The 27,001-nt window shown below is 37.8% G+C and overlaps 1 protein-coding gene across 4 annotated transcripts; it reads left to right on the forward strand.

The window, feature by feature from the left end:
• Window positions 1–897: 897 nt before the first annotated feature.
• On the forward strand, window positions 898–20,736 carry LOC117303887. Of its 4 annotated transcripts, none has more exons than XM_033788327.1 (10): window positions 898–982; window positions 4,374–4,684; window positions 13,177–13,359; window positions 13,584–13,678; window positions 14,481–14,583; window positions 15,381–15,668; window positions 16,571–16,614; window positions 17,540–17,693; window positions 19,424–19,543; window positions 19,877–20,736. In XM_033788327.1, the coding sequence occupies exons 2-10, from the start codon at window positions 4,399–4,401 to the stop codon at window positions 19,924–19,926; spliced, it is 1,323 nt and encodes a 440-aa protein (XP_033644218.1). In that variant the 5' UTR covers window positions 898–982; window positions 4,374–4,398; the 3' UTR covers window positions 19,927–20,736. The 4 variants fall into 4 exon arrangements, with proteins under 4 accessions (XP_033644218.1, XP_033644217.1, XP_033644219.1 ...); XM_033788326.1 differs by lacking the exon at window positions 898–982 and adding an exon at window positions 3,216–3,324; XM_033788328.1 differs by lacking the exon at window positions 898–982 and adding an exon at window positions 3,501–3,764.
• Window positions 20,737–27,001: the final 6,265 nt, after the last annotated feature.

Here is a 27,001-nt window from a genome sequence, read left to right on the forward strand (position 1 = left end):
TGTATAGGATACATTATGCAAATTCGTGTAAAAATGCCTCAAAACATTATAACACCGCATGATATAAAAACATACCAGCGATAAATAATCATAATTTTGATTTTACCCACAATAAATTAATAAATTTGTGTTAAAACAAAAATTATCACTATGTTTTCAAATAATAAATCAGCACGTCTTCAGTTTTGTTTTGTCCCCAAGTTAAAAAAATGTATAATGCAAAAACCTATGTATAGATAAACTCAAATCAAAGTAAAGAACAAATTGTCTTTGAAATTCGTATATATAAAATAAAATGCACTTCTTCTTCTTCTTCTTCTTCTATTTTCATTCATTTATTTATAACGGTCATTATGGAAGTTAACCACATTTTAATCCTCCCTGAAGTCAAATCATTCCCCAGTCGTTTCACACTCGGATTTCCCTGCTATTATATAGCCTTTAATGTCCTTCAACAGTTTGACTACATTCAACACTTCGTGAATACCCCCAGCGCACCGCTTGCATTGTGCATTGCTTTTTTTATAAGCACCATTATCTAATTCAATTGTGTCGTCACGAGCACGTGTCCATTCAATAGCGATTCATTCATAAAAATCTCTTCCGGACCTCCGGAAGCGCCTCACAAGAGCTACCGCCCGTTTTACCTTATATGGTATACACTCTCCAGCCGACCAATCAGCGCCGGTGGGAACTCCGCAACGGCTATGAATATGCAACGGATTAGGGTGAAGTTCACGTTACGTCGACCGATCTTATCAATGGGATTGTATTTATAGCACGGGGAACTCTATGATGGGCGGGCTTAGTTTCTGAAGTGGCTACAAAGCTGGGACGGGGATAGCCGTATAAAAGCGGGATTCCTTCTGTATACTCACTGTGTCTATGTGACTCATAGTGAGCGGTGGTGTTAGTGCTCCTGGCTCTCGGCTCATTTCCTTGGAACATTATCTACACTTACTTCTCTTTTCACCAACTTGAGGTAAGACTCGATGTTTCATTTTTTTTTTCATCATAAAATCGGTCAAACCGCAAAGATGTTTTATAATGTTGTGTTGACTTTAATAATGTTCATAGACTGAGACATTTAATTTTAGTGGAGACGTTTTTCATTTTGAAAATAAGATGTAAGGATATTTGTACCGGCCAGTTCCAAGACGTGATTTATAAATTTTCTTCAATATTGGAAATTAATTATCTTCTGTTTAGGTTATTAGCAAATGATGAGGAATTCACTGCCCAACCGCAATGTTTATTATGTATTATTTGTGTGCATACTCCTGTGTAAGGACACGTTACTTTGAGGTTTTGTCTACTTGTCAAAAAAACTAGTTCGGGTCTTTGGGGGTATTTAAGGACCCCCCTGCCCGTCACGTGCCAACGTTTGCGTGGGTGGTTTTGGTGTCATTATTGCGCAACCTGATTCGTATTTATTTTTTAAAGAGTTATGATCGGCTATTGGAAATAACTTACTGTAATCGGTTTGCCAATGTAAAACACTTAAAAGTATGTCTTCCCCTTTTCACCTGTTTTGCGCAACACGTGGAAACTTACATGTAGTAGAGGCCTAGGTCATCACTTTTCTTACACCGTTATTTGCACTGTCAATGATGCTGAAATTAAACAAAGTTGCATCAGATGTTTGGACAAAAAAACAAACAAGGAATAACTTCAAATCAATCTTAGCTTTATTTTGGAAACTCCTTTGCCCAAACAGTCATTCTTTGGTCTGACAAACCACAAACGTATACCTTGTCTTGAATTTGCTAATTATTAAGTTTATCTGTTACTTTAAGATTACTTCTGCGTTTTCAATACCTGTACTCGGGATAAGGCTAAGATTCGCACCATTGCACCAGGGTCTAGCAAACCAATCCTCGGAAAAACCCTCATATTATCTTCTGCGCACAAACCTATTTCCTGCCAGTTTAGATAGAATACCAGGAAAGCCCAGGCCTTGTGTTTCTCTGGACATCCTTTGTCTTAGATGAGTTTTTGTGTCGTCGTGGTTAAAAATAAATTTCGTCGAAAGCTTGAGGGTCGCAAGTTTGTCTCAGTGGTCTGGGAACAGTTCAAACCATGGCCAGATTATCCCAGTTTCTGTTTCTTGCTCTATGGTTTGAATAGCCAGTTAGGGTTCTTAGTCAAACTGATATCGTTTATGTGTATAGGCATACAGCGTTACCTAGTTGTTCAGTGAGTAATATGAATATGGTGTTACCCTTGCACCGATGGGTTGTAGCCGCTGGTTTTAGAAATGTACATATCTTTCAAGAGCAAGGATAACCAACATTAATATTCTTCATCCCCGCAGTAAGTTTAACATCTATTAGAGCACAGAGCAAGGACAGAGCGAGTAAACTGTAGTGTTTGACCAAAGAGTAAGATTTGACAGTGATATCATTCCGTTTGGGGAATAATCACTTAATACAACTGGCATTCTCATTTACTTAACTTTGAAGGTTGAAGGTCTAAATCGTTATTATCAGCTGTTCTGAGATCGACTTAAAAAAAAAAAAAACTAGGTAGAAAATTTTCTCTCTAAAACAAGACAAGCCAATATTGTCTAATAGTGTACTGGAATGATAGAATCACGTTGATAGAGTTACGTGTGAAAGTTGTTGGCTGTTAGCTGTTGTCACCAATCGTGTTTGACTGCAATGTACAACATTAATTTCTGATGTAAGACCCTGTAATATTTATGTGGGGGGGGGGGGGGGCTGGAGTCCGGTCGGAATAGAGAACAACAAGACATTGAACACATGGTGGTACGTCCACGTGTAGTAATTATAACTCACATGACTTGTGAATGTGCCATCAATAAAGGCAAGGTCATGTGAGTCACGTGACCCCTGTTGTCAGGCAGCACTGCAGTTGCTTCTGTGTGTGTGGGTGTACGTTTGACACATGGAGAGGGGACTGTATGACTTGACAGAAATATTAATCTCCAAGTGAGACTTGAATCAGTTCTTAATGGTCAATCCTTTTATGTTAAAATATGGATGGTCGAAAATCAGTGATTTGGAAAACAGCGCTGATTGTGATCGGTCTCCATTCATAAAGTTGAGGTACAGCCTACAAGTCATCCCATTGGCTGACGCGAAAGTGACGTTTCACTAATCACAATGCAGCTCCGAGCTACGTCACATGAAGTGGGAGGTTCCAAACGTTTAGGGTATTCACGTGTAGACTTGAAAGCGGTGCTCAATAGTTTCTTTCACTTCATCGGTTCATCCAAGTTTGAACCGGGGTGTTCTCTCTGCTTTTTTGGGAGGTTTCCAAGACAGGATTTCTCACCGTGTGGCGTCAACATACGCCAGCATTGTATGTATTTCTTTCTCTTTTGAAATATTGTATTTATATACAGTAAATATTTTTGTTGTGTTTTAATGGCCTTGAGTTTAGACTTGACTTTTGTGGTTTCGACTTTGCGGCCGTAAAGAAAAGACAGGTGCTCTTCAAATTAGAAAGAGGTAACTGGTAGAGTTGCTTGTCGTTATGAACACTTAAGCTGTGGTTCATATACCAGCTATACCTCCAAGTGTTCAATAGACTGGATGCTAGCAAATATTCTTTTATCGCACCGATGTGAACTAATAGTTCAGTGAAGTTTTGAACTTGAAGATGGTCCAGCTATTTTGGACGGTCACACCCAAGCCTTCTTAAATGGACGACTGTTGTTAACAACTGCCTTCCTCGATGTGGTATTCTCATCTCCCATCCCCGTTTTCAAACTGCCCGTTTGTATCTCTTGTCCAATACTGGTGTGTATATAGTTTTGAAACTTCAATCATTTTTCTGTATAGCCCGACTTTTACATTGCACCAGTAACGTGAATAACTGTGCCAAACTGTTTCGAGCAACGTGTTTGATGGTCGTATATACGCCTCCCGTAAAAGCAAAATGGCGGCGGATGACTCCACGGTTCTATATGTATATAGGTCGCCGAGGGTGCGGTGTCTATGAAAGATTTCGCAACTCAGCGACACACTAAGACAGCGAGAATTTGACATTGAATATGATATCTTCGCATGTATTAGGACCACTTTGTGACTAAGACAAGGGTGTATAATGGAAGTGCGGTGGAAAGTCAAAAGAAAACGCTTTACCTCACAATTTTGATGAAAAGTGATCACAAGTTGCCATTTACTCTCCGCTCTGACGTTTTAGGGGTGACTAATTATGAAGTTATGCACGGCAACAAAAGACATGGCAAAGAGCAATAATGTTACCCCAAAATGTGTACAGCTGTTCTCAAAAGCAAACTGTTTAGTGGTATAAATGTTTTGGCTTTTAAAATGTTAAATTTTGTGACATTTTGAGCGGTCTTAATTTGTTTTAAACAGCAAATTCAATGTCTGATCTATCACCAGAACTCCGAGGAGACATAACCAAAGCATGCCGGCACTGATGTCCACTCCACCGCCCAGTTTCACCATTTACCCCACCAGCACCAGCGGTGGGACGAGGGTCCTGAACCCGTCCATCTCGTCGGTTCGCCCGGTCGAAAGGATGCGTCTGCGACCATGGCTCATCCGTAACATCGTTGAGAAAACCATACCCGGCTTGGAGTGGTTGGATGAAAAGGAACAGTTGGTTAAGATACCCTGGAAACATGCCGCAAGACACGGCTGGACTTGTGACAAAGATGCATCGCTATTTCGTGCTTGGGCCATCCATACAAGTAAGTCATCTCTTCAAAAGGTTTTTGATTTTCAATTCGAATGAATATTTTTCTCTTAAACCACTGTTTACTTATGTCCTAACAAATCATGTATCGCCTGTGATCTATCTCCACTAGAACGTTGTGTTTTCAGCTCTCGCATCAACTACAAATTAGAAGAATTATTAGAAGAATGTGACAAGCTTTTCAACCATACTGAGATTACTTTCTTCATACCTGAAAACACTGTGTTTTCTTATGTTGTGTTATGGTATTAATTAAATCGTTTAAGAACATAAATAAAACTAATTTCATACTAACCCAAAGAGTTTGTGTGGTGGTGGATCGGCCACTCTTTTTATAGTCATCTCTCGAGGCTTGAACTACAACGTGCTTTTTTTCCTTCAATAAATCATCAATTATTTCAGCTACAGACTCTCCTGTTTTCCTGTTTTAAATCTCTTTGATTTTTAGAAACTTATCACATAAAAAAAAATACAGTACTTCTTTCCTCGCGTCCATGAATCACTCTCATCAGAAAGGGAGTAGATTAGGACCAATCCACAAAATGAATTGATTGATTTATTAAGTGTTTTTAAAATGCATATGAATTAATTTGAAATGTAATCCGTTCAAACATGGAAAAACACTGGCGTTGTGCAGCTCAATATTTGTCGATTCGAAAAGAAAAGTTTTCTCATATAAATTGTTGCGTGAAATGGCGAAATATTTCCTTTGCGATTTTGGGTGCGTGAGAAGCTAAACCACCACCGTTTGAATTGGTCACATATTTAAAACAGTGAATATTGTCATAAAAACAGCCTGTTCAGCATTAAATAAAAAGGCAAATAAACAAATTGTTCCCTAAATATGCATTGAATATCAATCGATTTCTAAACACTGGATTGTGAAGTGGGCGCTTTTTGATGAGCGAAACAAATTATACAAACTCTATGCAATGAGAAAACAAACTGTGGAAATCGATATGTCACTTTATCATTGAAGCTTGATGGGAAAATCAATAAGTAAATAGAACTGATCAAGTTAGCATAAGGCTTCTTGTTTTCACACATCTCTAAAATAAAATCATGTTTATTTGGGGTGGGTAGTTAAAACATAATATGAAGACAGATTAGGTGTGAGTTAGGGCATGATGTGGAGAGAAAATCAATAATGTAGTCACTGTTGTAAAGGCCTTTAAAAAACTCAGTCGCTTTATCATAAATTCTCTAATTTTAAGTCACAAAACGGACTTGTGCATTTATTTAAAAAAAATGTTTTTTGAGTAAGACGTATTGATCCTTTTCGAATGGTTGGGCCATGATATGAATAAATGATCAATAAGAAAGCGACTGTGGGATGAATAAACCCGCTTTAACCCATCATTCCCAATTGTTTTTATTTTAACTTTTAAATATTAGAAATAACACTTGTCGATCCTCTCAAAATGTTGTGAGCCAGGGCAAGATATTACGAGATGATCAATAATAAAGGTATAGTCACTGTGTGGAAAAAAAAAATAAAACAAATAAATAAATAAATAAACAAAATTTCAAGTCTAAATTCTGATGTTTGCAATTCTTCTTTATCATTAATTAAAAAATAAATAAAGTCTTTCCGATCCTCTTAGACAATTTTCTATATCCATCGGTGCAGGACACACCTGATCAGGTTTTGTAAAACAGCTTCCAATGTGAACTCACATAATTTAAACAGTACTTATTTTGGGATGAAGGGGAAGTTTCCCACACAAAATGATTTGTTTTTAAGGGCAGAGTGATAACGGTAACTTAAAGTGGGAGTGTTTTCGCTCAAGGAAAGAACCATGCGTCGAAACAAGGAACAGACTTTCATCAAAACGAGGAAACTTAGAGCAATATTACACAATTGTTTTGGTTTAAGAAACAGAGCAGGGTGTTGAAACATTTCCTTCCAAACTCCCACGTCATAAAAACACTGACGATCACCTTCTATTTTCATTCCTCCAAAAACTGGTAAAATAATTTTGTTTTTGGAAGCAATTGTACAGGAGTAAATATTCATTAAAATTTATAACATGATCCGAATTGACTGTTTGAAGAGGGGAAATGCTTTTACATTTTATGATGATTGACTTACAATGCGATTATACTTTTATACTTTTTAGTCTCACTTCCGCAATATAAGAAAATAAAAACTGGAATCTCTTCCAAACACATGGTTAAATAACTGTTATCTTTGCAAAAGGTCTGTCACTGACAAGTTGTCACTTACAGAGATCGAAAACATGCTCCACAATAATGAAAAATACATCTTCATGTCACTTTTTGATGGAAATCAATTTTGATTTTCAGTCTGCCGTTGTTAAAGTTATCTTGAGAAAAACTGTCATTCATGTAAACGTTTTGCAATCTAAGATCTTAGTGAATATTCTGTCGCTTGATAAGATGCCACTCTTTGGATGGTCTATACATCATTCTTCACTAAACGCAGAATACATCTGTTGAGAAGTTCAACAACAATAAGGCGAAGGTAATTAAGCTCACAACCATGGAATAGCACCAGTGTCGCAAACAACATTACTTTCAAGAGTATACCAAACAACTTGCACAATATTTGGCGCGAGGATCCCATAAAAGCAAATTGTGGACTTCATGGGGGTCCCCAATCTGATTTGAAGGTCTATTTAAGATGTCACTTTGATCCATATTATCAATACCCGAGACAGTAATTAGGGGGGGGGGGGGCCTTATCCCGGTTGTAATTATTGGTCAAGACCTATCCAGGATATCAAAGACCTATCTACCAGATATGCCTATACAATTATTCAATTCAAAAACCATTCGTAAGAATATACTACGGAAAAAATGAATCATGAACGAAATTAAGGCACTTCGGTACCGTAGAGTAAAAAAACTCAAACCCAAGGGACAATAAGAATTCAAACTCCACGACAATACTCCGTGCTGCAGCGAGGTTGACACCCTCTGGTGTGGGTGGGTGGGGTGATACCACCCCCCCCTCCTACCATCCCCCCACCAGTACTTGGTAAAGACTGTCACGGCCAGTAATCTAATTAGTTCAGATGGATGTTCAAATACTTAGAGCGTAAAGTGATTTGTTCCCACCAGTGGTTAATGTTACAGAGTTGTTCGAGGATACATCGAGTGGGCGTAATATATAACAGCAGGATCACTTTACAAGTTGATTCTTAATTCTTTATTGGTTATTGAGCCTGAGGTTCAGAAATGGAATATTGTCAGAAGCATTGCTTGAATTCTTGACTAATTGTGTATAATTACTTCCGGGGAAAGCGATTTCTGGTTTATTTTTCCTTGGAGGTTCTCCTCTACGGTTTTTGATACTGAAATAAAAGGGTTACATTTGTTTTAGTTGGGAAATAATTTGAACATAATTATCAACCCCCCCCCTTCCACCCCCACTTCTAAAGTGGCCGGGGGGGGGGGTACGTGGCAATACGTAGCATAATTCACATGAATGTTATTTCAGAACAAAATAAGTACGATCGCGGCGCTTCACTTGCATTACCAACGCCATGTTTAACTGGCACCCAATAACAAAACGTACATTCGATATGTACCTACAGGCGAACCAGTGAAACACTCAACACTATTCATTCCCAAAACTGCATTATTCATAGACTAGCAACGGTCGACCCTCAACACCGCAATGGGCCCAGGTTTTGGTGCGTGGGCGTTGTACTTGCGATAGATCACGGCCCGCGACTAGTGGCAAGTTTTATGACCTACGAAGCTGCTCAAACAAGCTGAGTCAATGTCACAAGACCAGCCTGAAGCGAACAAACAACTTTGTTTGTGACTTTGGTAAAGGAGTCCGGGCCTTTACCCAAATTCCCCCGGTTGTCATTGCAAAAAAGGTAGGGCCTGCTCACAGGAGTTGTTTTTCCGTAACATGTTCAAGTTTGTGGATTTATTTGTTATCTTTCAAACGTGGGACGAGGAATACTTGAACTTGTTTTTTCTTGTCACGGGGAGAAGAGGATGATCTCATCATGTTTTGGAGTAAAAGGAGTCAGTATTGCGAAATGTTGGTAATTGCAAGGAAAGCTGGAACACTGAGGTAAAACACTGACCTTCAGGTATAGATTTTGGGAGGTTCGTCTCTCGTCAAAGTGAATGTCATAACATGTAACGTATAGAATGCGTTTAATTATTAAGTAGACTTTCACTGGCTCAAATAAAACATACAGAGATGTACAATAAAACACTATAGGCCTATTTGAAGATCAAACAAAAAAAGACTGACACAAGTCTGACTTAAGTTAATTATGCGCTGCACTTGCACTGCACCATCGACACATTGCTTGAACTTAAAACACGATTATTGTTTTTCACCGAAGAAAAAAAAAAAAACGATCATATTTGCCAAAAGCTGAAGGGACGCACTCGATTCGCAGGAATCTTTTTTTTTTCTAAACAACATTACTAATGAAATAAAAAAGAGGTACTTTGTGAATCACACGGCCGAAAAGAAACCGACAAGAAACTCCACGGTCATTAAATTCAGTTTGAAAAAAAGAAAGAAAAAATGAACGGGGTTTCCCTCGGTTTAAACAAAGCATGAGTCTGCCATAAAATATGCTTTGTACTTTCCCAGGGACTAATTGTGCGTGGGTGGACATTCTGTAACACCAGAAGTGATTTGCTCGAATGCATTGCATGGGATTCCCTCTTCTACACCCACGCTTTTGTAAACTATAATACGAGGTAAATTTAAAAACCCTGAAATGAAAACGGAATGTTAATTTGCGTCGAATTTGATTTCGTTTTGGGTCGAAATATGCCATTTTAATACTTTGAAGGAAAAGGAAAGTAAAAGAGAAACATTTCTGCGTCCCAGAGACAGCTGAATAAATAGTTCCCAGTCGTGGAAATATTTATTTCCACACTCGAGTTCCTTTGTTAAATCATTTCTGAGTTCTTTTTTATTTTGTTTGATTATTTTCAGTTCAGAGGTTTATACATTTTCGTGATTACGTTCGAACTAATGACAGATAATATGAAATCAATATTTCAATCGTGGAGCGTTAAAGGCTCTGGACACGTTGTTGGTAATTCATTATTGTCAAAGACCAGTTGGTGTCCCAATATGCATAAAATAACAAATATTTTGTGAACATTTTAACTTAATTGGTCATCGAAATTGCAAGAAAATAATGAACGGAAAAACACCCTTATTGCACAAAATGTGTGTGCTTTTATACACCCAAATAAAAGGCTTCAGGACTGAAGTGTTTTAAAAGTGAGAAATTAACTAGTTCTACAAATCTACGTTACTTCAGAGGGAGCCGTTTCCACACAAAATCAATAGCTCTCCGTTGCTCGTTACCAAGTAAGTTGTGTATGCTAATAAATATTATGAGTATTTACCATTCTAGTGTCCATTGCTTCTAAGTTCACTCCAAATAGTACGGGCCTACACAGTAACTCATAACATACACAACATCAAATGACACTGGAGTAAACGGCAACCGTTCGTGTTTGGCAGAGAAGTACACGCACGTGCGACGGTTTACTTTTGAAAAACTGTTTCTCTACAGCTGCCGTCAGATAGCAGAATTGCTATGTACGGTTGCCCTAGTTTGGCCGAGAGGTTAGCAAGTTGTCATGGATGTTAAAATTCCCACGTGGTGTTCTAATCCATGTCTTTCTTTAACACTTTAATTGATTATCAATTTTTCTTGATTGAATGTTGATGAACTGTCAGTGTAACTTTAACCATGGGTGTGTTCTCTCAGACTCTCAACGAGTCTATGCCCCGGCAATGTCAGACAATGTCTGATCCATTGTGCAAAATGATACCACTTTTGTTTTTTACCAGGACAGACTCCCAATTTCCCACATGTTCTAAAAAAATTTTTTTTAAAAAGACGAGTAGGCTGGCTCTGAAAATGTCATTAACGACTCTTGCCAATCAAAGCAAGATGAACTATAACTGAAAGAAAACTTTAACAATGTGTAGATCATCGTGTCGACGTTGTATAACTCATTATTAGTGATAATTATTTTCTTTAATTTTCGATCAACATTAACTTGAATTTGAGAAATTAGAAACACGAAGTTGAAATTGGATTACATTAAAAATGTGTATAAAGCGTTCTATGATTTATGAATCTTTTTTGCTGACAGCTTCACTATTGTAAACACTTTACTGGGTTTTAGCTAAACCGCAATTTATATTTTCAGGTTTACTTTCCACACCATTAGGCAATACTTAATAACAGAAAACTGCTTCCATGTTCCCATGTTCCCATGTTCCCATGTTCCCATTCTCCAGGCAGCATATTCAACCACTCTATTGCATAATCGGAACGGCATCCCCAAAATATTTGAAGGTCGTCATATTCTTTCAAACAAGTACACAAACTTGAATGCCGTTTATTGTCAAACAACACATCACAGTGGTGGTACAGAACACGGAACAGAAAGCCCCTCCACAGCGAAGTGAAGACTAAAGAATGCGTGGGTGGAGCGGTGTCGATTTACGGCGCGCGCCGCTGATTCTGTAAAGGCCCAGTCAAATTACGTGAACAACTCGTGACTCTCTCTCGGGTCGCAGGGGGTCATTCAAAAAGGGAGAGAAAAAAAGGCTCAGAAAATATGATGGAGAATCCGTCAGTTCTTTTGGGATGTTTTATTTTTAGGGTCTGTATTGCGTCACATTAAAACCTGGCAACAATAGAACAACAAGAGTACCTTTTAAGTTAGCCATGGGGATGAAAAAAACAGCATCAGATTCAGCGGTTGAGAAGAGAGTTCAACAAACTTTACGATTTTAGAGTACTAATGTTTCGTACTTTTGCAATTTACATTTGGCAGCGCTGACTTAGGGCCTAACGGTTGCCCATATTTTTGTAAATTCAAACCAAATCATTTCAGTCGTTTTTGTTGTGTATGTGGTCATTCACAGTTTCAACATGATACAATTTGTGAACACTTTTAAGTCCTTTTGTAAATAAGTTAAAATGAAAATTATATGAACCATAACACAACAGTATATCTTCAGAACTCGCACATATATATAATTAACCAAACTTTCAGAGCCAGTGAACAATGAAGATTAAATCAACTTAAACTAAAGTTTGATTTCAAATTCTTCCCACTGGAAGTTTGTTTTGTCCATACCTTTATTAAATCATCCCCACCATTATACCAGCGCCTTGGAACTGAAAGGAAAAGCAAAATATGTCAAACTAAAACTCTAATTAATCAAACTTTCTCTCAAAATTTCGTTTTACTTTCCTTCCTCCATGGTTAAAGCACATCCAATTTGACATATCTCTGAACAGAATAAAGTTAACCACTGAGAAGAAGCCTAATACAAAATACTTAACACAAATGTCATGCTTGATCCACGCACGCGATCTCTTCAGAATTATACACCCGTACACCCCGTTGTTGCGTATGAAAGCACAGAGCCATTGGGGCATTACAGTGGTGTTGCTTGACTGTTCATACAATATTGCGCAATCACACACGTGCACATACCAAACCGATTGACAGTACCATCTCAAGGTCGGAATATACCCTCTGTAGAAAAAAAGAATACCCCGGACTTTAAGCCATTGAGTGGGAAACAAAGTTTCAATAAACTAAAGTTCTATAGGCTCTCGCTGTCTTCCTTTCTTTTCTTTTTGCTTTGCTGTCGTCATCGTTAAAATATTCTTACTAATTCTTTTTAAGATTCAGTTGATTGATTTGTGTTGTGATTGCTTTCCCGCTATTGAGTCAGTGTAGATTATTTTGTTTGGAATACACACTCTGGAAAAGTTCCACATGTCTCTAGGCATCCAATAAAGTGTATTGACTTTGTACGATTGCCAACCGCCCCTCCTCCAAATACACACTTCCAAAGGTTGCTGCATCATTCATCCTTATACTTGTCCACACTCACTTCAGGTTCATTGTCAAGGACGGACTTCCCATACATACAGTATTAACTACGAACCTAATCCCTAATCCTGCTGGCCCTGCCCCCAGCTGTGAAATCGCTCCACCACCATCAAACAAATCCCTGAATATCAATTTTTCATGTATTAATCATCAAGTTCCCATACGGCAAACGATGTGATCGCTTCAACTTTCAAGTTAAAAAAGTGCGGTAACTCTTTCAGCTGAGGCAAAAACCACAACTATGCTATAGCCCCTTGGAAATGTGGTTAGGGTCAGCAAAGTATGATAAGATTGCATGTAGTGTTCTACTGTCGCTTGATATGAATACACATTTTATGAGTGTTAAATTTGATTGAAGAAAGTAGGTCAATGGTAGTGTTTAAACTCAAGCGTTCTAAAAAGGATTCCGAGAAGGAGGTGTTAGACTTGCCTCTTAGTCGTCTGTGATGGGAAAAGTACGCAAAGTTCGAATCCCGCCCGAGTAGTATGTCTGTGATTTTTTTTTATGAAACTCGAGAAAGTGCCGAGTATACAGTGCTAACACACATCGGTGTAAGGGGAAAACCAAATGAATATGTTTGCATTTTTTTGCTATTACAGAAAAATACGACCCGGTATCCAATTGCCCGAAGGCGAATCCCAAGATCTGGAAAGCGAACTTCCGGTGTGCAATCAATTCACTTCCGGACATTCTTGAGGTCAAGGATCAGGGGAAGAGTAAAGGGAACGATGCTTACAAGATTTACAAGTTGATTCCGAAGAAGGCGAGAAAAAGCAAACCTGGTGAGCTGAATTAATTTTTTTTTTCTTCTTTTTTTTTCCATTTTTTTTTTGCAACCACAGGATAATACAAAGTATGGTACGATTATAAAAATACCACAATCTAGAAAATATTAAGGCGCTTACTAAACATGAATGCATGTTTGTCTTGACTTGCTACACATATAAATATTAATGTTTCTTGGAATGACTTTTGGTTAAAGCAATTGTATATCTTGATTTGGCAGTGGGTGATGGCAGTACGATACACAAGAAGACCAGTAGGACTATCAGAAGATCGCCAAAGACCAGTTTATTCAAAGTGCAATCAAGAATTCTCCAGGTGAGTGTCAAACTTCGTTTTGCTTGCACTTCCTCAGAATCGGCTTTACTTTTGTGCGTTTGGTTGTTTAAAACACATCCCTTGACACGGTAATTGGTTCGAATCATACTCGGATCCCCCCCCCCTCCCGCTGGCCAAATGACAACAAGTTAAAAGGACAGGCGACCAGTCAAACTTCACTCAAATGAGGTCTGGTTGGCGTATTTTTTTTGCCTAGGACAGACGAGGCCACTTACCATATTAATGGGCCCATGCTAAGTCAAGTGGCTCATCTGTCCTGGTGGGAACAGACCCAAAAGTAGGTAAAACACACTCATTTATTTGAATTGAAAAACATTAAGTTCATTTGGAATATGAATTATAGACCAGTGAATAATAATATGAAAAATTTTTGTAGAGCGCATATCACAATCACAGAGAAGTCCCTATGCGCTTTGAGAAGAAAACAAAAGAGAAGTAAAAGTTATTAGAGATGTGAAGTAAATACAAAAGGAAAATTGAAAATAGTGAACGAGCTGGATTGCTGGTGACATGACAACCAAACTTGTGGTCCTGCTGGCCGGACAATCAAACTTTTAATTGAGAGATAGTTTGCCAGGATTAGCCGGATTTTATTTTGCAGAAAATAATCTCTGTTTCAATACAGCATTCCATTATTGCATAATCGTCTCTACCCAATAGCGTAGAAATCCATATGGAATTTCAATCATGATAACTGCAGAAACAGGAGCCAACTTAGATTAATTAATTCTTCCAACTTCTTCTAACTAAAGTTGATTTCGTTTTATTCTCTTTTGTAAAGACTCGAGACAGTATTACGTCCACGCACCATCCGACTTCTCAACAATTCTCACCTGAGCTTTGGAAAGAGCATAACGAAGTCAGCCAATCACAGATGAATACAGGTAAGCCCAGTACCCAAATTTTATAATGTGCTCCCTGATTGGTTAAAATATGTTGCAACAAATCATACCCCAAAACCTGGTTGAAAGCCAAACCACCACTTTCTAGAATTGTTATCCGGATTGTATTGGTTTTTAAAGGTACATACTTAGTTGCAATTAAAGTTACTATTACATGTACATGCAAGAATTTCCTTCGTGCAGGAAACTTTATTGGATATTTCAATCGCGTGCATTGCCAAAACCTTGAATAGTGAGTTGATTTCAGGGCCCAACCGTGGAAAAAAAAAACACAAACAGAAAACAGGATCATGTTGTTTGGAGAGAAACAAATCAAGGAAGTCATCAGCTCTTTGTGACTATACAGGACTGGTGCATCTACCAACATTATACGTCACTGTTAAAACCCATCCACACAAGCCGCTGAAAATGAAAGTGATATATAGTTGTTTTTTTAATTCCTGGTTGAACATTTTCTCACGGTACGATACAGGAATTAATCGAGATGTAGAAGGTGGACAAACAATAATCATGTGAACATGCTGTAATTAACACGATAGTGGTTGAAGAAAAAAATATCAATAAAACGAAAATAACTTCTTTATTTTGTTTTTATTTTGTTTGGGTTTGAGGTTTAACCCACTCGCTTTGTAACCTGACTCTGGGTTGTATCGAGACTTGCAAAGTCAGCCATCCTGTCAACCCAGTCGAAATCATATTATTTACACGACTCGATGTCTTTTACTTTAATAGCGGTCTTAAAACATAATCGGTTTATTGTTTTTCTCTGATTTCTACAGATGTTTGGCATTCGAGTGTTACATTCAGCAATCAGAGTTCCCCAATGCGACACGAGCTTCCTCCGTACTCTTCCCCAACCTCGTCAAGAGTTAGCAATCTTTCCAGCCTTCCATCCCCGCTCTCACCAACCGCATCAGTTATAAGCCCTCCACCCCCATATCCATGCAACAGAGGCGCTGCTTATTCACCCCTCTACGTACGGAGGGGGCTGATGGATTACATAGCCGATGGAAGATCACAAGATGACGTCACTGAATCGAATGGTTATCAAGATCACCACGATACAGGTAAGAGATCACTTTTTCTTTCTGACCGGATTTTAAAGATGAGCAATTTCAAGCAAATTTATACGGAAATGTCCACAGTTTTGATGCGAAAATGAAAGCGATCATCTTTTGTACAGATATTTATTTTAGTTTGAGCCAGTTTTTAGTTTAAAAGAAACAAAAGAAGCAATCACTACGTAAGTGATTCTAAAACTGTAGGTTTCATAATTTACATGTGGACGAAAGTGCAAGGAGACCCTTCTAAACCCTTTAGGCGCAACAACTCTCTCTCTTATCACGTGTCGTCCATGTGTTGATTTAACCATTAGAACTAATCAATGCTTGTTAATTCTTTGATGTTGATTTCCTTGTGGTTGGTTAGTAGTCGTTCAATTCCATTTCCTCCTCATCGTTATATACCTTTGTTCTATTTGTGGCTATAGCTCAGTTAGAGTTCACCAAACAGCGGGGTGTATAGATCATCCTTGTTTGTATTGGTCTATAGTTTGTATTATCTACAGGGGCATTGTTTTGTTTCGGGGGGTCTCTGACAGAAAGAAGAACCGGGAGATTTCCATAAAAACAAAATTTACCGTGAGAAGTAGGGCAGTAGTTAACTTTTTGTGCCACCACAAAAGGGTGCGACAAACCTGCTTGACCTCCTTAAAAGTGCTTTCATGGTGATTAATGTTAGAACAAATGGTGATCAATATTATTATAATGATTGAACGCATTGAATCGCCCTGTCTTAAGTCGTTGCGTGGTGCATTCCCCTTGTTCTACTTTCGAAACCGTCGTTTCCGTTTCAATACTGAACTACCATTCAGGTTTATTTCCCCTCCTCGGGTTTAAGAATAATTTTAATGATGTTAACCTCGTGATGCTAAACGAGTTTTGTGTTTTTCTTTTCTTTTTGATTCTAGAGAGCAATTGCAGTAACGTACCCTCCGATGAGGAAATTGTAGAGGTAGGTTTTGAACAATGACTCAAACAAAATCCAATTATCAAAATAATTATGAGTGCTTTTAAATTAAATACTTTTCAATTCGAGTGAGACCTTATTGACGAGCTTATTTAAACTTTATAAACAAAATAAGGTACATTATTGTTAACGGATGCGAATACGAACCTATTAAAATAAGATGTGCTTACTTTGGTTTTCATTACTTACTATTTAATGATTGATACATCTCTATAATAATATTGTTAAATTTACAACACTGGGCTTCTAAAAACTGAATAATTACACACTTATTAATAAGCCAACGCCATTCAAGTTCGAAGCGCCCTCTCTTGACCAAAAGTGCAACATTATTGTTGTTTACCGAGTAGACGCCTGAAAATCAGACGATTCAGCAAAAATGTTGCCCATCCCTGGGGAATTAGACGTCTAAAATTATTGCCCAAATATAGAGAGGTTTTATGAACGTCTCCTTCAGACAAAAGAACCCTTTTCAAGGGTTCAGGGATCGATTTTTACACTTGCTGAGGCATCGCCAGATATGGAAGTGGAGATCATTCCATTGGTCTTATAAGGAGCGATTTCAAGATCATGTTGGGGAGGTTTTCCGACACATTAACTTCATAGCTTTCACTTTTCCATGTAAAATCCTAAATTAGTGTTAATTTGAAAATGCTTTGATGGAGGTCTTTTCATGATTGAATTCGCGGTTGGTGTCTTGGCGATAAAAGTAACGCCTTCGCGTAAGTCACCGAGATTTAGCCCTATACGTACTCGTTACCCCCACTAACTTTCCCTCGACCTGAAGTCTCATTGGTCTATATTTTCCGCGTTTATTTACGTATTCATGAGCTGGTCAGTTTTAGACAGGCGTGATTGGCTAATGGTCAGCCAAATCTAACTGTCGTTTTCTAACACCCCCTTTTTATAGATCGTTGACGATATGAGGAAGAACAGCCCAGAGCACAGCCCAACGTACACATCTCCATTTGACGGTAATAACAACAGTAGCTCCTATTGGACCACATCAACATTAGACCAAAAACGTTTCATGAGCGATCCTCCAATGATGACACAAACAAGTGGTGAGTTAAAATGAACGCCCCTTTGCGCGTGGTGAAGATGATGAAGCCCCACTGAAGTATATAATTCCTGGTTAATTCCAAACTTCAATTCAATTATATTGACCCATGGTGGTTCATTTACAAGAAATTTGAAACCCCTTTGAGATATTCGTTTTTGTGTAGATTCCGACTCCTCAATTTGATAGGATTTTCTTCTTGCTGGTTTTTAGTCCTCTTTCGTTTTGGTCAACAATAATAACAGACATCATCAATTAAATCCCAAGGGTTTACTATTGAGGTATTTCACACACAGGGTGCCTGTTTTGACAACATTGGATGAGTGATTCACTGGGGAAAGATGTTACGATTGTCACTTTTATCGAACCCCGACTTTTTTCTGCATTCTGTTAGTTTTGAGAAATGGTACCCCGAGAGTTGGTAGAGGTTTAACCCCCACTGCTATAGGCGTGACGGTGGTTTAAGATGGAGAATTACAGGAAGTGTTTGATAACTCCCGTGAAAATAATATTCTCACTGAAAGTGCTCAGTTTGTTGTCAACAATTATTTCGATTTACAAGAAAGTGTGTCTAGGGTTTCAGATCACGAGATTCCCCTTTATCTAAGGCGCTAAGAGGGTCAAACTGACCCTGTTTAGAGTCAACCCATGAACTAGACCCATTGATAGTTAAAGCCGGTAGCAAAACTCGGTTAATACACTGCATGCCTGGAATTACATGGATTCCATTGCCTCTGTTACCCCTAATCTTGTCCTTGGTGCCCCTTCACAAAGTTCCCCACTCCAAAAACTGGGGGGGGGGGGGGTTAAAATTTTACACCATGGGTGTGTACACATAATAATACCAACAAAAAATTAATCAAATCTACACCCAAATAGTGTTAAATTCAACACGAAATAGTGTTAAATTCAACACGCATTTCTTCAAACACAATCAAATTGGTGATATTCCACAACAATATATATTAGTTTGGATTCTATCTTCGGCATAACGTAGGACAACACTCACGGTGTCAATTTCAACGACCAGGTTTTTGCTTCATACTTTAATCTTGCCCAATGAAAGTGCACTCTGTGAAACAATGGCCTTACCCTCTCAAAAAATTGACATTCCATGCCTGCGCACTGTATAAAACTGGGAAGGGATTTCCAAACCTGGTGTACACCAGGTAAATTCCATGTCGGTAAATGACATCCTGATGATGGCCGGATGAGTCTTTGTGACTGAGGTCACAATAGGGTCATGACTTTACAAACAAACATTAAACTCTTACAATGGGTACATACTTAAAGGCGCTGGACACCTTCGGTAACTATCTAAGACCAGTATTCTCACTTGGTGTATATACCAACAAATCTGTGAAACTTTTGCCTCAACAACTTTCTAAAAAAACACAATACATCAGATGGCGCCGTTTCTCACAATCTTTTATAATTTCAACTGCTCTCCACCGCTCGTTACCAAGTATGCGTATAACTATTTTGTAGTAATTACCAATAGTGTCCAGTGTATTTTAGCCTACCTTCTTGAACTGGTTAATAATTATAATTTGTTTACTTTCTTGTTATGAACTGGTCAATAATTATAATTTGTTTACTTTCTTGTTATGAACTGGTCAATAAATATAATTTGTTTACTTTCTTGTTATGAACTGGTCACTAATTATAATTTGTTTACTTTCTTGTTATGAACTGGTCACTAATTATAATTCGTTTACTTTCTTGTTGATACAGACTTGCCGATGAGACCTCCCCCTCCTGAGTATTACGCTAGCTCTAGCCACGCCTTCATCAAACCAGAAACCAGGGCGCCGTGCCAGTACATGAAATCTGCAGTCGGTAGCGAAATGACAGGTAAAGACACCAACATCGTAATTAAACTCATGCAAAAATCAAGAAGTTTTGATTTTATAATGATAATTATCGTGTGTACCTCCATTACATTACACACACTCTTGGTTATTCTTTATAGTTATGTAATATTCGTTATTAAGGGTTAGATAGCTCAGTTGGTAGAACCACAGGACTTTAATCCGAGTGTCGTTGGTTCGAGTCCCAGTTTATTCAAGTTTTCTTTGTTTTACCCCGAAATCAAAACATACATTATAACGATAGTCAGTTCTCTTGTTGTTTATAATGTTTTTAATTTGATGTTGATCATTATTATTTATATTTATGTATAAACAGATAATAGAATTACAAAGACGAGCACTGGGGCCTGTTTCTATGTGATGTGAGATGCGTCCTGATACCCCCTACGACCACCCAACGATGGGGTTGAAAGCTGTCATTGCAGACCTTCCGACTAGCAGGAGGCTTCCGTTAAACTCCCAACTTGCAAAGTGTTTCGTATAGTTGACTTGCAGACGACAAACTTTTGAACACTTAAAGACGCTTGTTTTCCTAGAGGACCAAAGCTATCACAACCGCAGCTTCATGCCGACATCACCCGCTCCTTTAAGGCGATAAAAAGCGCCACCAACGACGTCAGATATTCAGGAACGATTGACCAAAATTCCCGTAAAACTGCATGAACTTGGACTCAATATTGTTATTAAAATAAAAAATAATAGGGTCCTACAAGTTTGTTTGAAGTTATTTCTTTTTTATATCGTTGTACTTGTTTTTGGTGTGTTAAACGTATAAAACGACCGGCATTAAAACATTGCTACATTTTTGTATCATAATAAAGTTTCGTGTACATACATGTTGGCAGTGAGAGAGATATGAAGGCAATTGCTTTGTTTTGAATTAAAGGTGTATCCATGGCAACATCATAATGATGCACCCTGCGATCACAAAACCTGAAACACAATTCTCTACCGTGTTGCATTTTTACTAAAACAGTCACTTTATTTCTGTAAATTGCAGTACTTGTGTAAATTATCATAACGCAAAGGGCATTGAAAATGAAAGTGATGACGAAATTGAGGAAATAAGTTCGTTGTTGGTGTTTCTATTATGTATTTTGGAAATCTTGCACATTATTAGATGGTAAAGAATCAGGTTTATTTTATTGAAATGTAAAAAAAAAAAAAAAAAAAAAATGAAGATTCTTCTGAACCTGTTATGATCAAGAATTTGTACTGTGGCACTTTGAAATAGTGAAACGTGTCAATATTTTTTAGATAACATTAGTTTACAGTTTTTGATGATTATACTGAATAAATAGTACTCTTTAGTTTAAACTAAATAGTACTCTCCCTAAAACTGACGATGTATCATCACTTGAATTAATGTGGATAAGAGAATACTCCACAATAAATAACATGTAGAGCGTTATAGGGCACAGGCCCAAAACTGGATGGTGACGAATGAAAAGTGTAAATAAAATTTATTTGTATATAAGAGAACAAGTCCTTAACAGGCTTAAAACATTTTCCAATTTGAATTTTTCAGCTTGAATTTTTAATAGTGCTTAAAAAATAGAAACTTTTTGCATTTGATTAAATATAATGTTATGTTTCAAAAACAGATGTTTTCTTACGTAATTACCACTGTATGTTTTGGGTGGAAATGTTGTTGTTTAAAAACAAAATACCATTTTAAATTCAAACTTACTTTTTTAAATAATATTTTGTTTGAAAAGCTGTTTGCTTATTAAAAAAAAACCATCAATGTAAGTTTGCATTGCTTTATTAGTAAGACCCTGCGGGTCATGCAAGTTAAATCTGCAACCAGCAAAATATGATTTCATCCTCGAGTTTGGTAGAGACAATTTCGCCTTTGAAGTTCTCGATAAAATGAATTTAAAGTACTGCATTGAAATAATTTTATGAACTGTCCAATTTTTTTTTTTGAAGATCGGTTTAAGTCGATACCTTTAACGCAGGTGAATGATTCTGTGTTTGTGTCGTTGATTTTGTTTGTATTTAATATTGGTGATTTCCAATTGCTGTTTTTTATTTTTTATTTTTTTTAAGATGGATTAAACAAATTACACTATGGAAATAATTATAATATAATTGTTTATGATAGGCTTCGATTTTAAATGAAATAATAGTGCCTTTTATTGTGTATTTTGCTATGAATTTGTGCTACCGTCTCGTGTTTTGAGGGTTGGAGTGTTTCATCAGCGTTTGTTCAATGACATTTTAATGTTGGGTACAACACTTTTTAGAGATATACCATTTTGTACAGCAATGACTGAGTATAAATAAAAGTTACATTTTAAGGAATAAGTCTAAATATTAGTCTGTTTGTTTGAATTTTTAATTGAGACGTTGAAAATCCGGTGTAATTAAAGACTCTGGACACTATTGGTATTGTCAAAGACCAGTATTCTCACTTGGTGTATCTCATAATGCATCATAACAAACCAGTGAAAATTTGAGCTCAATTGGAAGTAGAAGTTGCGAGATAATAATGATAGAAAAAAAAAAAAAAAAAAACTTGTCACACGAAGTTGTGCTTTCACATGCTTGATTTCGTAAATTCAAAATCTAATTCCGAGTTCTGGAAATCAAATTCGTGGGAAATTACTTCTTTCTCGAAAACTACGTTACTTCAGACGGAGACGTTTCTTACAATGTTGTATACTATCAGCAGCTCCTCATTACTTGTTACCAAGTAAGGTTTTATGCTGTTATTTATTTTTAGTAATTACAAATAGTGTCCACTGCCTTTGAAGAAAGTGACTGATGGGTTCTTTACTAGTTCGTCTTCTGACTGATAATAATGACTGTTTTGTTTGTGTTGAAATAATTGCCAATTGAAACATGTTTTGTAACCATGTTAGTGTATGTTATTGCAACTAATGCAATAATATTCAGAAATTGCTTCCAGGTGAATGCGGATTTCCCACGCTTTGTTTGTGAAAACAAAAAAAAGAAAAGTCCCAGAGTGCTTTCCAAACAAGAGAACATTTCCTGTTATTTGGTCATACTTAGATCACCATGTCCGTATACAAACACAAATCGCAAAACACACAAAAAAATAGAAGTTTCCAGATTGATGTCCAGCTATTCGGTCATTCTGAGCTCACCAGGGGTCGATTTCACAAAGTGTTGTGTAAACGCATGTAAAAGAACCCAGTGCACTTATCGAAAAGAGAAGGGGTTCGCCCCGGTGTTCCTGGCTGGATTGGCAGCATATTGCGCCATAGCACCTTGTAAACCATTACATGGTGCTTAAGGATTAGGTCTTTTATCTCAAAATTCGCCCCACTCCTTGCAGTAATAATAACTGGCGCTTTGTTTCCCTTGGCAAAAGGCGCGTTATAAATGCGGTTATTATTATTATTATTATTATTATTATTATTATTATTATTATTATTATTATTATTATTATTATTATTATTATTATTATTATTATTATTATTATTATTATTATTATTATTATTATTATTATTATTATTATTATTATTACTATTATTATTATTAGTATTAGTAGTAGTAGTAGTAGTAGTAGTAGTAGTAGTAGTAGTAGTAGTAGTAGTAGTAGTAGTAGTAGTAGTAGTAGTAGTAGTAGTAGTAGTAGTAGTAGTAGTAGTAGTAGTAGTAGTAGTAGTAGTAGTAGTAGGACTAGTCCTAGGAGATATACAAATTGCATGGATAGTCCTAAGTCGAAATAAGACTAGTCCTAACTCTTTGTGAAAACCACCCCTGGTCCGGATATAGAAACACCAATCGCTAAACACAAACTGATAAAACAACCACAAAAACATAAGAGTTTCAACAATGGTGTCTAGTATTACTATTCGGTAATACTTATACTCAACATATGAGTTTTCACAACTTTATAGATAAGAACTCTCACCTTTGTTCTTGGAAAGAAAATTCGCCTCCTGTATCTCGTTGTAATGAACCCAGCGTGTTGCCTACCGCAGGCGCGTGCCCAGTAACCAGTGTCGTGTGACACACAAGGGGAAGTGTGAACACACGCACCCTCGTGTTCTCGGAAGTAATACAGAACCTGGTTTTGTACTTTCCCATAAACTCTTCATCCATTTGGATACGTAATTATAAAAGTTAAAGGCACTGATGAACACCATTTCTAACTACTCAAAATAATTGTTAGCATAGCAACTTATGTGGGAACGAGCAATGGAGAGCTTTTGATAGAATAATGAACCAATTTTGTATAGCGCATAATATAATATCACAATCACAGATAAGTCTCTATGCGCTTTGAGATGAAAACAAAAGATAGGTAAAAGTTACTAGAGAAGTGTAATAACAAAGCAACATTGTGAGAAACGGCTCCCTCTGAAGTAACCTATTAATACAAAAAAAATACTTCAGCTGACGCCTTTTATCATGCAGCTGAAAGCACTCAAAATATGCAACATTGTTTTTCTTTCAATATCTCTTGTAAATTCGATTACAAATTTAGCCCAAATTTAGCCAAGGTCTGTTTTTATGTTCTACATGTTCGGCGGGGAGACACCAAGTGAGAATGGTCTTTAGTGGAACCAAACGTGTCCATGTGCCTTAAAAAAAACGTATGATACTTGATGTCTTCATTAAAGTGGATTTTGGTATCCTTTGATGGAAGGGGAAGTCGCTTAAATTGGCCGGTTGCAAAGCAAACAGGGGGAAAGATAAAACAAACTCCTGCACTAGGATAGGAGGTCCCGTAGTTTATCATCAACGATAAAGTCCTAGGCAAGACGTAGTGTATGGCATAATTCCTTCCTCCCTCCCTGTTGGGGATAGACCCTTAATGAGCCATTTTGCGAGTTCGATTTGAATGGTGTCAGTTACAATTGGTCACTACCACTTAAATTTGAACTCCTCCGACTATAGAAGCAGTTGCTTTAGCACATAGTTCGGGCAAGCTTTTGTATGGCAAAGGTACCATTGTGTCATACACATTCATTCAGAACGGTGTATGGATGTTCTCTTACGTAACAATGAATTGCCCCAAATCATTTGAAAGAGCAACTGTCTCTATAGTCTGAGGAATTCAAAGGTAAGCAGCACAATGTGATCAAGCTGCACCAGACAGTTATTCAAATTTAACTCCCAAATGGCTTTTTGCGTCACAAGCTCAAGCAGCTGCGGCCCCACGCCCGGGCTTAAATAGGACATACCATCGACTGAGAGAATGTGCCCCACCCTCCGAACTGATTTCAAGTTTGAGGGTCGAGATCGTTTTTATATAATTACCATCTAATTAAATAAATATATTAATTAATTAATTATTGGATTATTTTGATTAAACAAATTAATTATTCAGCCACGCAATAATTAGTCTTGTAGAGGTACGGTGGCCTCTAGGAGTGCACTGTTTGGATTCGGTGTATGCAGACAAAACCGCAACCATATAGTGTTATAGCGATGTGACCATTATCTCACAGAATAATGGCTTATCTTAGGAATGGCGGAGGTTCAACCACAAGAGGGTGCTATTACATGTTATGGGTGCACTACTCTAAGTCGACCAATAATTATCAATGCGCCAATTCAAGCTAGTGACCATTTTATTATTGGGTATGCCTTAAAAATATCTTGAATAAGAACGTCATGCAGTTAGTAGGCTGTGTAATTATAACAATCTATTCGAACCTGGGCTCCACTTTTTAGGAAATTTTGATGAATTTGGGTTTTAAAGTCTGCCGTAAATTATTAATCTTGAGAATTGAAGGAGTACATGTACCTGATGAAAACTGGCGACAAGCCGGTTTGAGAAAAAAAAACAACAATCCCCAACATTTTCGGAGGTGGTTTCTTGGGGGGGGGGGGGGGGGGTTGTAATTTGTCATTATTTCAACCAGCTAGCTGACCTGCCCCCCAAAAATAATTAAAGCATTAGAGTGATCTGAAAATAATCTAGTTTTCAAGAGGATGAGAGACTAAAACTATTTTTGTACTCTTGAATAGTATGTAACCTGGTATTTTTATTTTTATTTTTTTTTGGGGCATTTTTGTTTATTACGTTGTTTTCCTTTTTTTAAGGGGGGCCAGACTGCGTTACTTCAGAGGGAGCCGTTTCTCAAAATGTTTTTTTTCTTTCACTGTCAGCAGCTCTCCATTGTTCGTTACTAATTAAGTTTTTATGCTAACAATTATTGAGTAAATTACCAATATTATTGTCCTGGGCATTTAAGGATATACACGTCTTTGATCAACGCTACATCCCCCCTTTAAGATTTCCACACCCCCGTGCCAAATAAAACTGCTATTTGCACCGCTGTGGGCGTTGAGGGCGACTGACTCTTTGTCAGTCGCGATTCTGGTGTCCACCGGATGGACGTTTTGGGCGGAAGGTCCCAAAGTTTTAAAAAGATTTATTCCTCGTGCCCGAATTACCATTGGGAAATCTGGAGTGGACGGCAATGGTGAAACCACTGGGTGGGTGTCGATGGCTTAGGACCAAGGTAGTATCTATAGTATATGCTTTCGGGAAGGAAAGGTAAATTTTCTTATTTTCGACTATTTAGACCCATGTGAGGGAACATGTGTTTCACTTGCCGGGCACAATAGACCTTATCGCAAATACCATTGCGCAAGCGCAGACTGTTGAATGAGGTGCATTGTGGGATAGATATGGATCAAATTTGGGTACCAGCTAGACCACAATGCACCTAATTACAAGCTTTACGCGCGCGCCCCAGTATTTTGCGAAAAGGTCTATGGCGGCCGGTCCTTTTGCGCTTGGGTGCATTTGTATGGGACATAATGGTACCCTTTGTAAAATCGTTGAGAGGTTAACAATGGCACGTTTCTTGGTGGTATCAAGGGTCCATGGTGGTCGGTGGATTGCTTGCGGGCCCATGGGTGTCGCATGAGTGGGTACATGAGTGTAAGTGCAAGTGCCAGCGCGCACACAGACATACAAGATTGATTTTATCGGGGTAGAGAGGACCATCGAGGATGGTGGTGTGTTGAGATAACTTTATGCACCATTGAGGGTCGTGCTAGTTAGTTAAAAAATTCCGTGCGTGGCGCCAGGTTTTGTTCTTTGCCGTAGCTTGTTGGGGTTAAACTGCAGAGCTTTTGAGATCCGAAATATTCGGCGCTTCGGATCGGTACCCTAGATAATGGTCCGGAGTTCAGTGCTCCAATGGGGAGAGCCTCCCTTGTATTTGGTTAGCTTTGCATCCATGTTTTAGATAAACCCGGAAAAATTTGTAATTTAAATGGGAGTGCCTATCCTTGGTGAGCCTTGCATAAGGCATGGGTAGTGCCCCATAGTAATGAACATGGTAAGTGGGTGTTTTAAATTGGTAGTGCCCATTTTGTTTAGCTTTACATCGGGGAGTGCCCCAAGTAATGAACCCGAAACAATGGCCGTTTTAAAAGGGGGAGTGCCCATCTTTGGTTAGCTTTCCATCGGGGAGTGCACCAAGTATAATTAACCCGGAAAAAT

The sequence above is a fragment of the Asterias rubens genome, chromosome 20 (genome assembly GCF_902459465.1).
Source record: "Asterias rubens chromosome 20, eAstRub1.3, whole genome shotgun sequence".
In the NCBI taxonomy this organism is placed as follows: Eukaryota; Metazoa; Echinodermata; class Asteroidea; order Forcipulatida; family Asteriidae; genus Asterias; species Asterias rubens.